Source organism: Melanotaenia boesemani, chromosome 2 (assembly GCF_017639745.1).
Source record: "Melanotaenia boesemani isolate fMelBoe1 chromosome 2, fMelBoe1.pri, whole genome shotgun sequence".
In the NCBI taxonomy this organism is placed as follows: domain Eukaryota; kingdom Metazoa; phylum Chordata; class Actinopteri; order Atheriniformes; family Melanotaeniidae; genus Melanotaenia; species Melanotaenia boesemani.
In genome coordinates this window covers 28,642,941-28,655,027 of record NC_055683.1, presented here as the reverse complement: position 1 = coordinate 28,655,027, position 12,087 = coordinate 28,642,941, and the positions used below count along the sequence as shown (strand labels likewise).

The 12,087-nt window shown below is 39.2% G+C and overlaps 1 protein-coding gene across 3 annotated transcripts in view; it reads right to left on the bottom strand.

Moving 5' to 3' along the window:
• Positions 1 to 2,517: 2,517 nt before the first annotated feature.
• olfm2a (olfactomedin 2a) overlaps positions 2,518 to 12,087 on the bottom strand; it is a 46,844-nt gene continuing 37,274 nt past the window's right edge. For all 3 annotated transcript variants that reach the window (XM_041976765.1, XM_041976746.1, XM_041976756.1), the window contains exons 3-6: positions 9,911 to 10,066; positions 8,045 to 8,264; positions 5,049 to 5,155; positions 2,518 to 3,496 (exon numbers count right to left, since the gene is read on the bottom strand). In XM_041976765.1, coding sequence (XP_041832699.1) covers positions 2,822 to 3,496; positions 5,049 to 5,155; positions 8,045 to 8,264; positions 9,911 to 10,066 — 1,158 coding nt within the window. In that variant the 3' untranslated portion in view covers positions 2,518 to 2,821. The remainder of the gene's footprint in view (positions 3,497 to 5,048; positions 5,156 to 8,044; positions 8,265 to 9,910; positions 10,067 to 12,087) is intronic.

Genomic DNA, 12,087 nt, shown 5'->3' with positions numbered 1-12,087 from the left:
TGCTTTGAGTCATGTGGTCTAACAAATAGAGAGAGATAAGCCAAAAGGGAAAAAAGAGGAAGGAGAGGAAGAATTCACACTAGCCCAACAATGCTCTAGTAGCTCTACTGCCTGGATTTGAAATGAGCCGTGTCAAAGCTACCTTGAAAATTGGACAATCATGCAATTTACACAAAATCATTAATTATTCCATTTAGTTAGTTATTTTTCAATATTATTTAGGTCTCCTGAATCAGTACTCTCATATTCAATCCAGTTTGTGTTTTACTCTCAAAACAGCCCTGAACAGAGGACACGTAACTACTGCTCAACGGTCCTGGCTGTTTACTGGTCAAGTGCTGGCGAAAGCACTTTATTCTGACAGGGACACGGGGATGAGATACTCCAGCCAAGTAACATGTAACAGTTTGAAACTGTTTATCACACAACAATCTTTAATCACTATTTTTGCCACTCTCAGCTTCCAGCCATTGGTCTGAGCTGGCACAGTCAGTGGTGCTTACATAAATAAGGTTTAATTACTGGAAGCACCTTTATTGCAGGCAAAAAAAAAAACAAAAAAAACAAAACAAACAAACATATATTTGAGCCAAGAATTCAAACATCTTCCTGAAACATTTGCTGATCACAGGATTTTTTTTCAACAGAGTTTAAAACGTTTCTAAGAATGTGTGAGCAAAATTAATTTAAGAAAGAAAAAAAAGACAGGATAAGAACACCAACACATTTATTTTGACTAGATGTGTTGTTCATGTGGTTGAAATATTTTATATTTGTCCCATTTTTGAACATTGTGGAATCCATTTAGCTGCAGGTCTAAAGAGAGAATACTGTATGAATGCAAATGAATAGATGCTCTGTTTTTTTAGATGAATGCTTTTCCTGCCTCAATTTGTTTATAGCAAAGATTACATTACCTGTGTGCAGCCACTTCTTCTTCCCTGCTCTCAGTTAAGGAGAAAGCGTAGTTCCCTCTTATGCAGTCATTGCCATAACCAGTCTTGTTGAACATTTAATACCTTTTTTTTGTACTGGTGCAACTGTAACCTTTAGTCTTGGTAGGAAAAACGATCTTTTAAGCACATCTTGTTACAGTGAGCAGCCTTTTGCACTGTTTCATAATTGCCTGCACATATGGTATAGGGTTAGTATCTTTTCCCTTTTTCCTCACCAGCTGCTGCAATTTGACCATTTTACCACTTCTTTTTTTTTAAACTTTACATTATTTGTTATCCAGGTGTCTACATTTGATATTTTTATTTATTTTTATTTATTTATTTATTTTTGCAGGGACAGTACAATTTAACATTATCACCCATTAGGTAACAGATGCAGTGTACACAAGGCTTCTAGCCAAAGGTTAATTTACAGCCCCCATCCCTGGTTAGGCTTTTTGATCTAGATAAACAATAAATGAAATCATTTCAATGCCATAACATTCATTTTTCCCTTTACTGTGAATATTACACACACTATTTTTTTCTGATATTGTTGAAATGCTGTTTATCATTTTGGTTTGTATTGTGTTTTAAATGTCAGCCACTACAGCGTATGAACTCATCAAATTCTCTTCAGCTTTGCCCTTATTGATAGAAAGGTCATGGAATGAATAGGATCACCATGGTTACAAAGGACAAAAAGAAGGACCTCCTATTTTGTTTTATGTCTTCTGAGTCCACTGCAAAGAATGAATGTATCCTCGCCAACCTTAAACATGAAAAGAATAAATGGACAGCATTGCTGGCTGTCTCTTTTTTGTCAAACTGTCCTCTATAGGAGAGAAAATGCCAAAATGGCTTCTGGATTATTTTCAGTCGTAAATAATAAAGAAGATGCAGCAAAGGGTGTGCGTTTGGCCCTATGTGTGTCTGCAGAAAGCTCCAAGGAAAAAACTGCAACTAACAAGATTACAGGAGATGATGCTTGACAAGCAACACTAACCAAAACGTCATTTCGGATCAACTGTAAACACCTCTTGCATTTTACCTCGTTCTCATTGTGTTCTTTTAAACCACCACATGCACCTTTAACCAGAGGCTTTGCGTTTACTTGCAATTCACCTTGGTAAAATAAAATGAAATGGAGGTGGTGGTTGTTGCTCTTGGATTTAACACTGTGTATATATAAGCATGCAGTTTTATTACCCAGAATGCACAGAAGCCTCTGCCCTGGCTTCTTTATCAGGACTGACTGTTTTAGAAAGATATGCTGTAATGTGGCTCAAGAGATTGTCAGTATTCACATGCTGTCACCTCTTCATTTTATGATTTGGCTGAAGAAGAAACTCACCACATGTGAGATGGCTAAACATTCTAGGAATTTAACAATTTCTGCTTTTAGGGATTTTAGCTTATAAGCTGAAAAATAGCTTCTGTTTCACCACATATGCAATTAGCTATTTCTGTGCAGTCCATATTATTATTCTACAAAGAAAAATTACTTGCATATTCCCTTCATTTAAAAGGGAATCATTGCCCACATCTTTCCTCAGAACAACAATGAAAATACAACATCATAAATGGTAAAGAGGATGTTTATTTGTCATCACAAATAAAAAGAACCATGCTTACTCATCACATAAACAAAAAAGAGAAGCTCTCAGTCTTTATATCTTTACTGACTCGGTTGTCAGAGTGTATTTTGAGAATGTGAATAATAGCACTCTATGAAGATTGAAATTCTTTAAAAAAAATCATATCCCCATATACTGAAGCTCCCAATCCCAGCCCCTTTCCAAAACATGTACCCATATCCACCCAGCTCATTTGTTTCTCCTGAACAATGATCACAGCATTATTTGAGTGGGTCAGTTGTTTAGACCTCAGTCTCCAGAAGTCTTAATAACCTGAAAGAGTGTGACATTGTAGAGCACCTGGTGTCCGTTGTTCCAGGTGTACAGGACCCTCTCCCTGGGGTTATAGTCCATCATGGAGATGTGGGAGTACTGATTGTGGAAGGGGATGTCTGTGTACTCATAGCTGGATGTGTTGGTGTAGTAAGCAAAGTAGATCTTGGCACCAGCGAGGTGGGAGTTGGTGACATACAGTGTACCACAGATCATAAAAGACTCTCCAGCACTGCGCTTAGGGAAGCCAGTGTCCCAGGTCTGCAGAACCTCCAGACTCTGAGGTTCCAGGCGACTGATGACAATGTTCCCAGCATTGGGGATAGTGGTGTAAACAGCCCAAAGGCCATTCTCATCTGCCATCAGGTCGATGTCAGAGGAGCCGCCCCAGGAGTAGGGGAAGGTGTTGTTATAGCCGGCCCCGCTCAGACTGCGCTGTACCAGAACGCTTCGAGAACGGAAGTGGTACTTGATGATAATGTTGCTCTGGTATTTGTTGTAGTACAGTGAGCCGTTGTAGACCACATGGCCGGTGCCAGCCCAAGGGTGCGGCAGCAAGTGCTGCACAAAATTCTGGCCCTTTATAAAATCATTCATTGTGCGGTATTCCAGAACACGTCGCCCTTTGAAGTAACCATCCATAGACCACACCTGTTAAAAAAAAAAAGAAAAAAAAAGCGTATAAACAAAACTGAATCCAACTGGAATGAGAAATCAAACTGAAAGAACTAATAAAAATATCTTAAGGAGATTATTGATGTGTTGCACCTGAAACACCGCTCTACTCAAATGCCCTTTATGATGATGATTTATTGTTGTCAGTAGCAATCCCTTGAGCAAACTAAAACTGATGTGTGTGTGTGTGTGGTGAATTTATTTGTTTAAGTACAAGTATGTGCCTTCATGCAATTGTGTATAAGTAGATGTGTGTGCAGAACTATTGATCCTTTACATGAGGGTGAAGATGTTGCCTGTGCTTTGCAGGCAACGACTGCTTGTGCTCCTTGCCCTTTCCAGTTCACATTTACAGGAAATCAATCCATTTAGCAACTCTATCTTTTTCCTTAAGCACTCTCAGCGGATCTCACTGACACCGCGTCTCACTGGCTGCATCTCCCATCTCATTTCCTCAGCGCTTCCACTGAAGCACAGTTCAGCTTTTTAATTGATTCATTTAAACAGTTGGATTAGATATTTATTTTGTCCTTAACATCTCTGCTCAGATGCAGTTTTTTCTCTGATCCTCTTTCTTCAGTCTTTCTTGTTTTGTCCTATTCTTGGCTCTTTCTGAGGTGTATGATTAAGCACTGCAGCGAGGGGAGAGGATGGGCATGGAGGGAGTTTGGGTGGAGTTGTAAAGAAGCCAAATTATGGAGGCTGCAGATTATGGAGCAATAAGTGTTTATCCTGTACTTACTGAAACTCTGAATTCTATCCTCTGAGTAACCATTCTCAATTATTATTGTGATGATTGATGCAGATCTTGACGCGACTGGCCTTTTATATCCATCCAGAAAATGACCTTAAGAGTCTAACTTGATCTCAGGAAGTCAGGTGATTAAAGACAAAGACCAATGCATTCAGTCACAGAAACTGACCTTTTCTGTTCGCAACAGCTATTTAGCCTGTTATGATTTATTGTTGTCGAAGAAAGGCCAAACTCATCTCTCCTCTTAAACTTTATTAGCTGTAATTTTTTTCCCTAATATCCACTTTTTCCTCTCTTCCATCCCCTTCTCACAGCCCTATCCCTTGAGTCTTTTTCTATCTGGTTCTTACAATATTTTTTTACCCTTACATACCCACATGACATCTAATCATCCAAGTCATTACAATATCATCTGAGTCCAGAGAAACTTGGGAAACTCTTGGTAATTACCCAGGTAATTTAAAAACGACAACAACCCATTCATTTCTCCACTGATCATGAAGTGATTAATCAGGTGGAGTTTGTAAGACAGGGAGGAGGAAAAGCGATGCAATCCATCAGTGACTCAGCTTTGCATTCCCATTTCTCTCAGTATCTTCTAGAGCTCAGAAGTCCTACTCAGACAAAGCAGTCAATCAGTCACTGACGTACCATGGCAGCAGTGCTGTGAGGGATATTCTTTATCATTGAGCAGCTGATAGAATTCAGTTGACTTTGTTTATCCTCTGTGCTTCTTCAGCTTCAAAGTGAAGTGGGAAAGATTGAAAGACTCACTCTGTTGTCTGAGCTTGGTATCATGGTATCTGTCATCCATGAGCCGAACCTTGACCCCGATGCTCGTACTGTGATGGGATTACTGACACCAGTGAGCTTTCCACAGCCTGTGAGACAAAGAAGCAGAAGAGAATATATAATATAATGTACATTAAATGTTTTGTTAATTAAGAAAATGTGTAAATGAGTGTTTTCTGCAACCATTTCGTACTTTTGAAACCTGACCAGATGCCCGAGCCAGCTCATCTGGCTCTTCTTGATGGGGAGGAGCAGCGATTCTACTCTGAGCCCCTCCTGGGTCACAGAGCTTCTCACGCTATCTCTAAGGGAGAACCCGCACACCCTGAGGATAAAATTAATTTCGGCTGCTTGTATTTGCAATCTCATTATTTTGGTCACTACCCACAGCTCGTGACCATAGGTGAGGGTAGGAACGTAGATCGACCGGTAAATCAAGAGCTTTGCCTTTTGGCTCAGCACCTTCTTCACCACAAGAGACCGATGAAGACTCTGCATCACTCCAGACGTCACACCAATCCGCCTGTCGATCTCCCGCTCCATCCTAACCTCACTCGTGAACAAGACCCTGAAATACTGGAACTGCTCCACTTGGGGAAGGACCTCATTCTAGCCCTGGAGAAAACATTCCACCCTTTTCCAGCTGTGGAAAAGGTTTGATTTGTAGGTGCTGTTCTCATCCCACCTGCTTCACACTCAGCTGCAAATCGCTCCAGCGAGAGCTGAAGATCAAGGCCCCATGAAGCCAACAGAACCACATCATCCGCAAAAGGCAGAGACCCAATCCTGAGGCCACCAAACTGAATACTTTCAACAACTTGGCTGCACCTAGAAATTTTGTCCATAAAAGTTATGAACATAATCTGTGACAAAGGGCAGCCCTGATGGAGTCCAATCCCTTACTGGAAACAAGTCTGATTTACTTCAGACCAAGCTCTGGCACCGGTCGTATAGGGAACGAACTGCTCATACAAAAGGTCCTGCACTCCATACTTCCTGAGCATCCCCCAAAGGAGTCCCCGGGGAACACGGGCGAACGCCTTCTCCAAGTCCACAAAATACATGTAGACTGGTTAGGCGAACTCCCATGACCCCTCCAAGACCCTGAAGAGGGTGTAGAGCTGGTCCACTTTTCCATGACCGGGATGAAAACCACACTGCTCCTTCTCAAGCCGAGGTTCAACTATCCAACGGAACCTTCTCTCCAGCAGCTGAATAGACCTTATCAAGGAGGCTGAGTAGTGTGATCCCCCTGTAGTTGGAGCAAACCCTCCGGTCCCCCTTTTTGAAGGGGAGGACCACCCTAATCTGCCAGTCCTGGGGAACTGTCCCAAATGTCAACTTGATGCTGCAGAGGCATGTCAACCAAGACAACCCTACAGCATCGAAAGCCTTAAGGAACTCTGGGCAGACGTGCCACTGAGGAGCTTTTTAACCACCTTAGTGACCTCCGCCCCAGAGACAAGGGAGCCCATGACACGATTCCTGGATTCTGTTTGATCGTCGGAAGGCGTGTCAGTAAGATTAAGGAGGTCTTTGAAGTATTCCCTTCACCAACCCACAACGTCCTGAGTCGAGGTCAGTAGTCACTCATTCCTACTGTACACAATGTTGATGGAGCACTGTTTTCCCTAAATCTCTGTACTGAGTTTTATTATGATCATAATCATTATCATCAATTAAAGGCAAAATCATTAAATTATTGTGAAATTTCAAGCAAAAAGTATCTGTATCGTATCGATATAGGCGATACTTATCCTGGATTTACTTGGTATCAGATTGATACCAAAATTTGCTGTATCTCCCAGCTCTACTATCTGACTGCCAGCCAGGGAGGGATCAGCCAGTGGCAACTTTCCACGATTCGCCCTAGTCTGCCTCTAGCCTCCATAGAGGCATGGTTGTATTTGCACGATCACACTCATCTCTGATCACTCCTCATTCCTCCAGCTCTGCAATGCTGACACAGTCACTGAGTTTTCCAGTGGGTTTATACAGTAAGTCCTTTTTTTTTTTTGAATATGTATTTGGTACTTGGGTTGCTGTTGTAATACATGTTTTTTTTTTTTTTTTTTTTGTTTTGTTTTTTCTTTTTTTTTTTTTATCTTTTGTTGTTGAGTTGGTTATTATGCTGAAACTCTTGATGATCGTCAGCTTTGTTTTTCTGTAAAAGCTGTAGAAAATTCTCTGTTGTGCTTTTGTACAGGTGTAGCAGTTGTTAAAGGGTCGTTGCCTTCTATCTGTTATATCTTTGTCTTCTCTTTCTTTTTGCTTCTTTTTGCTGTCCTCCTTTTGCTGTCCCCTCTCGTCAGGTCCAACAAGATTACATAGATTCCATAATTCAAAGTAAACAAACAACAGTAAATAATATGCAAATGTGACCATAAATAAATTAATCAGAGGAGCCTTATACCCATAAAGCTCCCCTTGGCAAAGCATATTTGTTCTGCACAACACAGCAGCCAGACCATCATTATGCTTGTATGATGCTGGACAGGACAGTTTAAAAAAAAAAAACACCTTTCCATGATTAATTTTCAGCCTAAGGTTCTTTTGAGAAGAGTAAACTATACACCACTATGTTAGCTGAACACTGACGTGTGCATCAGTATCACTGTTCTAAGAAATCATGCACTGAAAAATGTTCCGCATTGTTTGGAACGCAAACTGCAATTAAATATGTAAATTTTTTTAAAATGTGTAATTTTTCTGTAATTAATAAATCGTAATTGTAAGTCCCATCCTAAATTAGAACACAATTAATTATTAATTTTGCCTGTCTTTCACTTTTTTTTTCCAGTTGTTGCAAATAGTCTGAGATCTGAGCAAAGTGAAAATGTGTGTAACAGTTGTGAGCATTTCCAATTTCTTTCTTTACTGTGTTGTCACATGTTTAATTGCTTAAATGCTGTAATGACATTTGTTAGAGAATCTTAATTTAAGCAACCCACATGCGCTCATTCCCATTTATTTCTTACCTAATTTCTGCATGCAGGAGTGGAGCCTGGTCTCCAGTAGCAGAACTCTCTGGCGCAGCTCCTCATAATCATAAGCTCCCATCTCCTCTTGGATGGCCATAAGAACCAGGGATAGATTCCTCACCTCCTCCCGAAGGCGCAGGATCATCTTGGCATCAGCCTTGTACTGTTCCAGCACTGGCAGCAGGGGGAGTACCTGACTCATCTTCTCTTTCAACTCCTACAATTGATATTGTAAAGAAGGAAGAAGAGGAGTGGTGAATAATGAGGACGGAAGATGAGGTTGCCAGAGCAAGTCAGTAAAGCAGATTCCACAGTTGTGGATCTTGTCATTTTACCTTAACAGCTCACTTGTATCTCAGTCAAAGAGCTTAACTTGTCTGCTTCTATCTGATTTAGCTTGTTACTGCTTAATTCTATTGACACGGTGCGATTTAATGGGTGTATTGACTAATGGATGGATTCATGGAAATTTGATAGAATTTTAAAATCCCCCCCGCTTTTCTTATAACTTCATCTCCTAATCTTAATGTATTTGAAAAATTAAAAATCTTTAATCCCGTAATCTATTGTGCTAGTGCACTTTTTTCTTTTTTTTTCTTAAACTAAAATAATATTTGTTCTCAGATTAATTCCCATTAACAAATCATTGTGTGACATAAAATCTTGGTCTTGGATACACTTATGCTTTTTTCACTGTCATATGTTAAGAATGCTTAAATTTGACCCTAAATGAAATGACTAATGATGAGAGAAAAAGAACAATGTGCCTTTATGTAGCGTGTGAAGCAGCATAGGAGCAAGGCTGAATGGCTCAGCATAGAAGTAGGTGCATCAATAAAAGGCCGCCACAGGAGGGGCTGTTTCCTCCTTGTTAGGATTTATCGTAAATCTGGTGATGGAGCAGCTCTCAGCTCCATGGCGCCACATCATAAATCTAATTTTCACTTTTTCAAGCTGCGAAAATTCGCTCTCGTTAATCTTCCACGCTCTGCCATTGGCAACTTTAAGCTGCGCACATTCATCAGCCAACCTGCTCTGGTCAAATTCTTCTTCTTTTTCTTCTTTTTTTAAAAATAAGAATTAAATGTTAAGAGTGCACTTAGACAAAGGTGGTGATAAAATACAGCTGACTGCATTTCCAGTCATCTGAGGATATATTGGTGAACTGACTAATTTCAAAGACATTTTCATTTCCTTAACTAGATTGACTTCCATAAAACACTGAATGCAAAACATGGCCATTCATGCTTGTCTCGTCGCTGAGACCTGAGCCCAGTGGCAAAGCACACTTACCATTTATCAGGGCATCTTTTAATCAAACTATTTTATGGGCCATCTAATATCTGTATGAGTGTGAGAAATGTTGAGGAAGTCTGGGCAAGACAGCCTGCTGACAGGAAGACAAAAAGCCCGCTGATAATGGCAGCTAAGCCTTTGCTTCCACAGAGATAAGGTGGAGATAAATGTGAAAATATGCACCTGCTATCTAAATGCAGACACCAGAATGTTAACTTTATAGAGTCCTAGCAGAAGTGCAGAGTGCAGGAAGTAAAATAGATTTAAAATAAACACTCTTCTTCTTAGTTCAAGTCTTTAATAATTTAGTGTGTGAATATACTTATATTAGCCTACCTTGGTACATGACCCAATAACTCAGATATAGTATTACAACTGAATATATGTATCAGTGTTTATAAGGCAGTCTATCAAAAGCCATGCAAACTTTATTGTCTGTGAAGAACCAACGAGATTGCATTACATCTGGCAACATTTAGAAATCAATTTCACATCAGCAGTATCTGCATTTGCTTGACAGTTAGTATATACACGCTGGTGTGTAGGAGGTGACACACAACCAATTACCTGAAAGCCCTTTGGATTGAGACTGCGGGGATTTTCAGAGACCACCTTTAGCTTTCCATCGACCACTTTCATTATGCTCTCTGTGTTCCTTACGTACTGTAGATCTCTGTAGGTCCGCAGATCCAGCACCTCCATTGACTGGCTAATGTTCTGAACCTGTCACATGCAAAAACAGCACACAGCAATTTATGGTTATTCTAATATTAAATTTTGAAGGTTATTTAGCTTATGTTCAGAGCATGTAGTCATCATTTATTCCGTACAAATGCAAGTTTCCTTCCATGCTTATTACTATTTAGATCAATTAATCAAACAAGCCCTATTCTTACCAATCTTTCTTAGTCATCATCACTAAGAGGTTTTTATTATGGCATCACAAGATGTTCAAGTCTAATATACTTGTAGCTTTTGCATTGTTTTCCAGACTGAAAACTCAGTGTCCTCAGTTGAAGGTGTGTTTGTAACTCAGTAAGTTTGTCCTTGTCAGCTTACGCTTAACTGCTAACTGCAATTAGTTGCAGCTCCCCAGGGATAAGCAGCTATAGAAAAAAAAAAAAAATTGATTGTGTCTTCATGTTGCACCAAAAGAAAATTGTGCAATCTGTTGTATCTCTTATTTTTCTGCTTTGTACAAAAAAGAGGGATAAGCAAAATGAAGCCCTGCTTACACAATCTGTAGCAACACACAAGGTAAAACCTTGAAATTTAACACAGTAGAAATAACATAACTGATCCAACATTAATCCAGATTTGTTTGGGGTAGCTTGTTGTGGACGGAATTCAGTAACATGCAAATAAAAAGTGTGCAATAATTTTGATAATGTTTCTAGGAATAAACATAGTTAATAAAGCAATATTAGTATGGAAAAAAAAATGAAAGGAATTGCACTGCAAATGGAATAAACAGCTTACAAAATCATCTAGTTTTAAAAGCAAAGGGTAAGAAATTACAGTATAATGTACATTTGGTTTTCCAGAAATTTTATTGGTTAAAGAAAATTCAGATCTCTTTGTTGCACTTCAACTATCTATAACAGATTTTAACAATGCTATTCATACTGTGACTGTATTTTACTTTATGACTGTGAAACTAGCAGAAGGGAAAAAGCAAAGCTCAAGAGACTCGATGAAAGATTGATAAAAGCGACAGAGGATGACGAAACTGACAGAAATGAAATTTCACTTTATGGAGAGGAATTCTTTGGTGCTGCTTCTTTATAATAACCTCTCTATTCACATAATTTCTACCCTTTCCTTAGCAACCTATACAGTGCACTCACTGGCTGTGCCTTAGTTGCACACAGAAAAAAAATAATCACATCTACAATTTTACATATGATGCCCAACAAGTATCACATTAAGAAATTAGGTCAGTCAGGTCTTTTCTGACTGACTTTATTGGACTCAGTACTGACTCAGTAATGCAGTAATGCAAACTGCACCCCTAAGATTCCTTGTATCCTTCAATGTGAATGATAAGCAGAAGGGGTAGAAGGACCCATACATCTCTGTCAGTCAAGAAAACTGAATCCATAATTAAAGCTGATCAGGCAATTTAACACAGAGCAACCTATCTGTTAAAACAGCTGCAGCACATTGAAAGTTGATGAAAAATCTGTAAACTGAGGCCTGCCATGAGCTTTTCTACCTGCTTGCATAAATTATAGAGAATAAAAAGCTTTGCATCTTCTACATCTCTCCCTCCCTGATCAAATGACTGCAGTTAAACAGATTTTTTAATCATAGTTAGACAAAAAAAAGAAAGGTTTTCCTCAGATTCTACAACAGTAATTTAAACAAAAATAAATATTTTGATATGTGTCTGGAACTTGGGTGAAACCAAATTGTTTGGGATTTTAGAACAAGTAATGGGGTGAACAAATTGCAGCTTATATTTAATTATTAAGAATCTTTATTATATTGAGTGATAAAAGGTTACAAACACATCTGATACATTCTTTTTAAATCCTTTTTCTTTGCCCTTTTTGGGACATGATTCATGGACACATGGAGAAATGTGGAGACTCTGAATGTGAGACATAAACTTTAACAAATCAAGCTGCAGAAATGGCTCCAAAAAGGAACATTTGTTAGTCCAGGTAAACTGTGAGCACTGTACCTTGAAAACTGGTACGCTTTTGCACAATCTTGTCAGTAACTTTGAAGAACAATCCTGA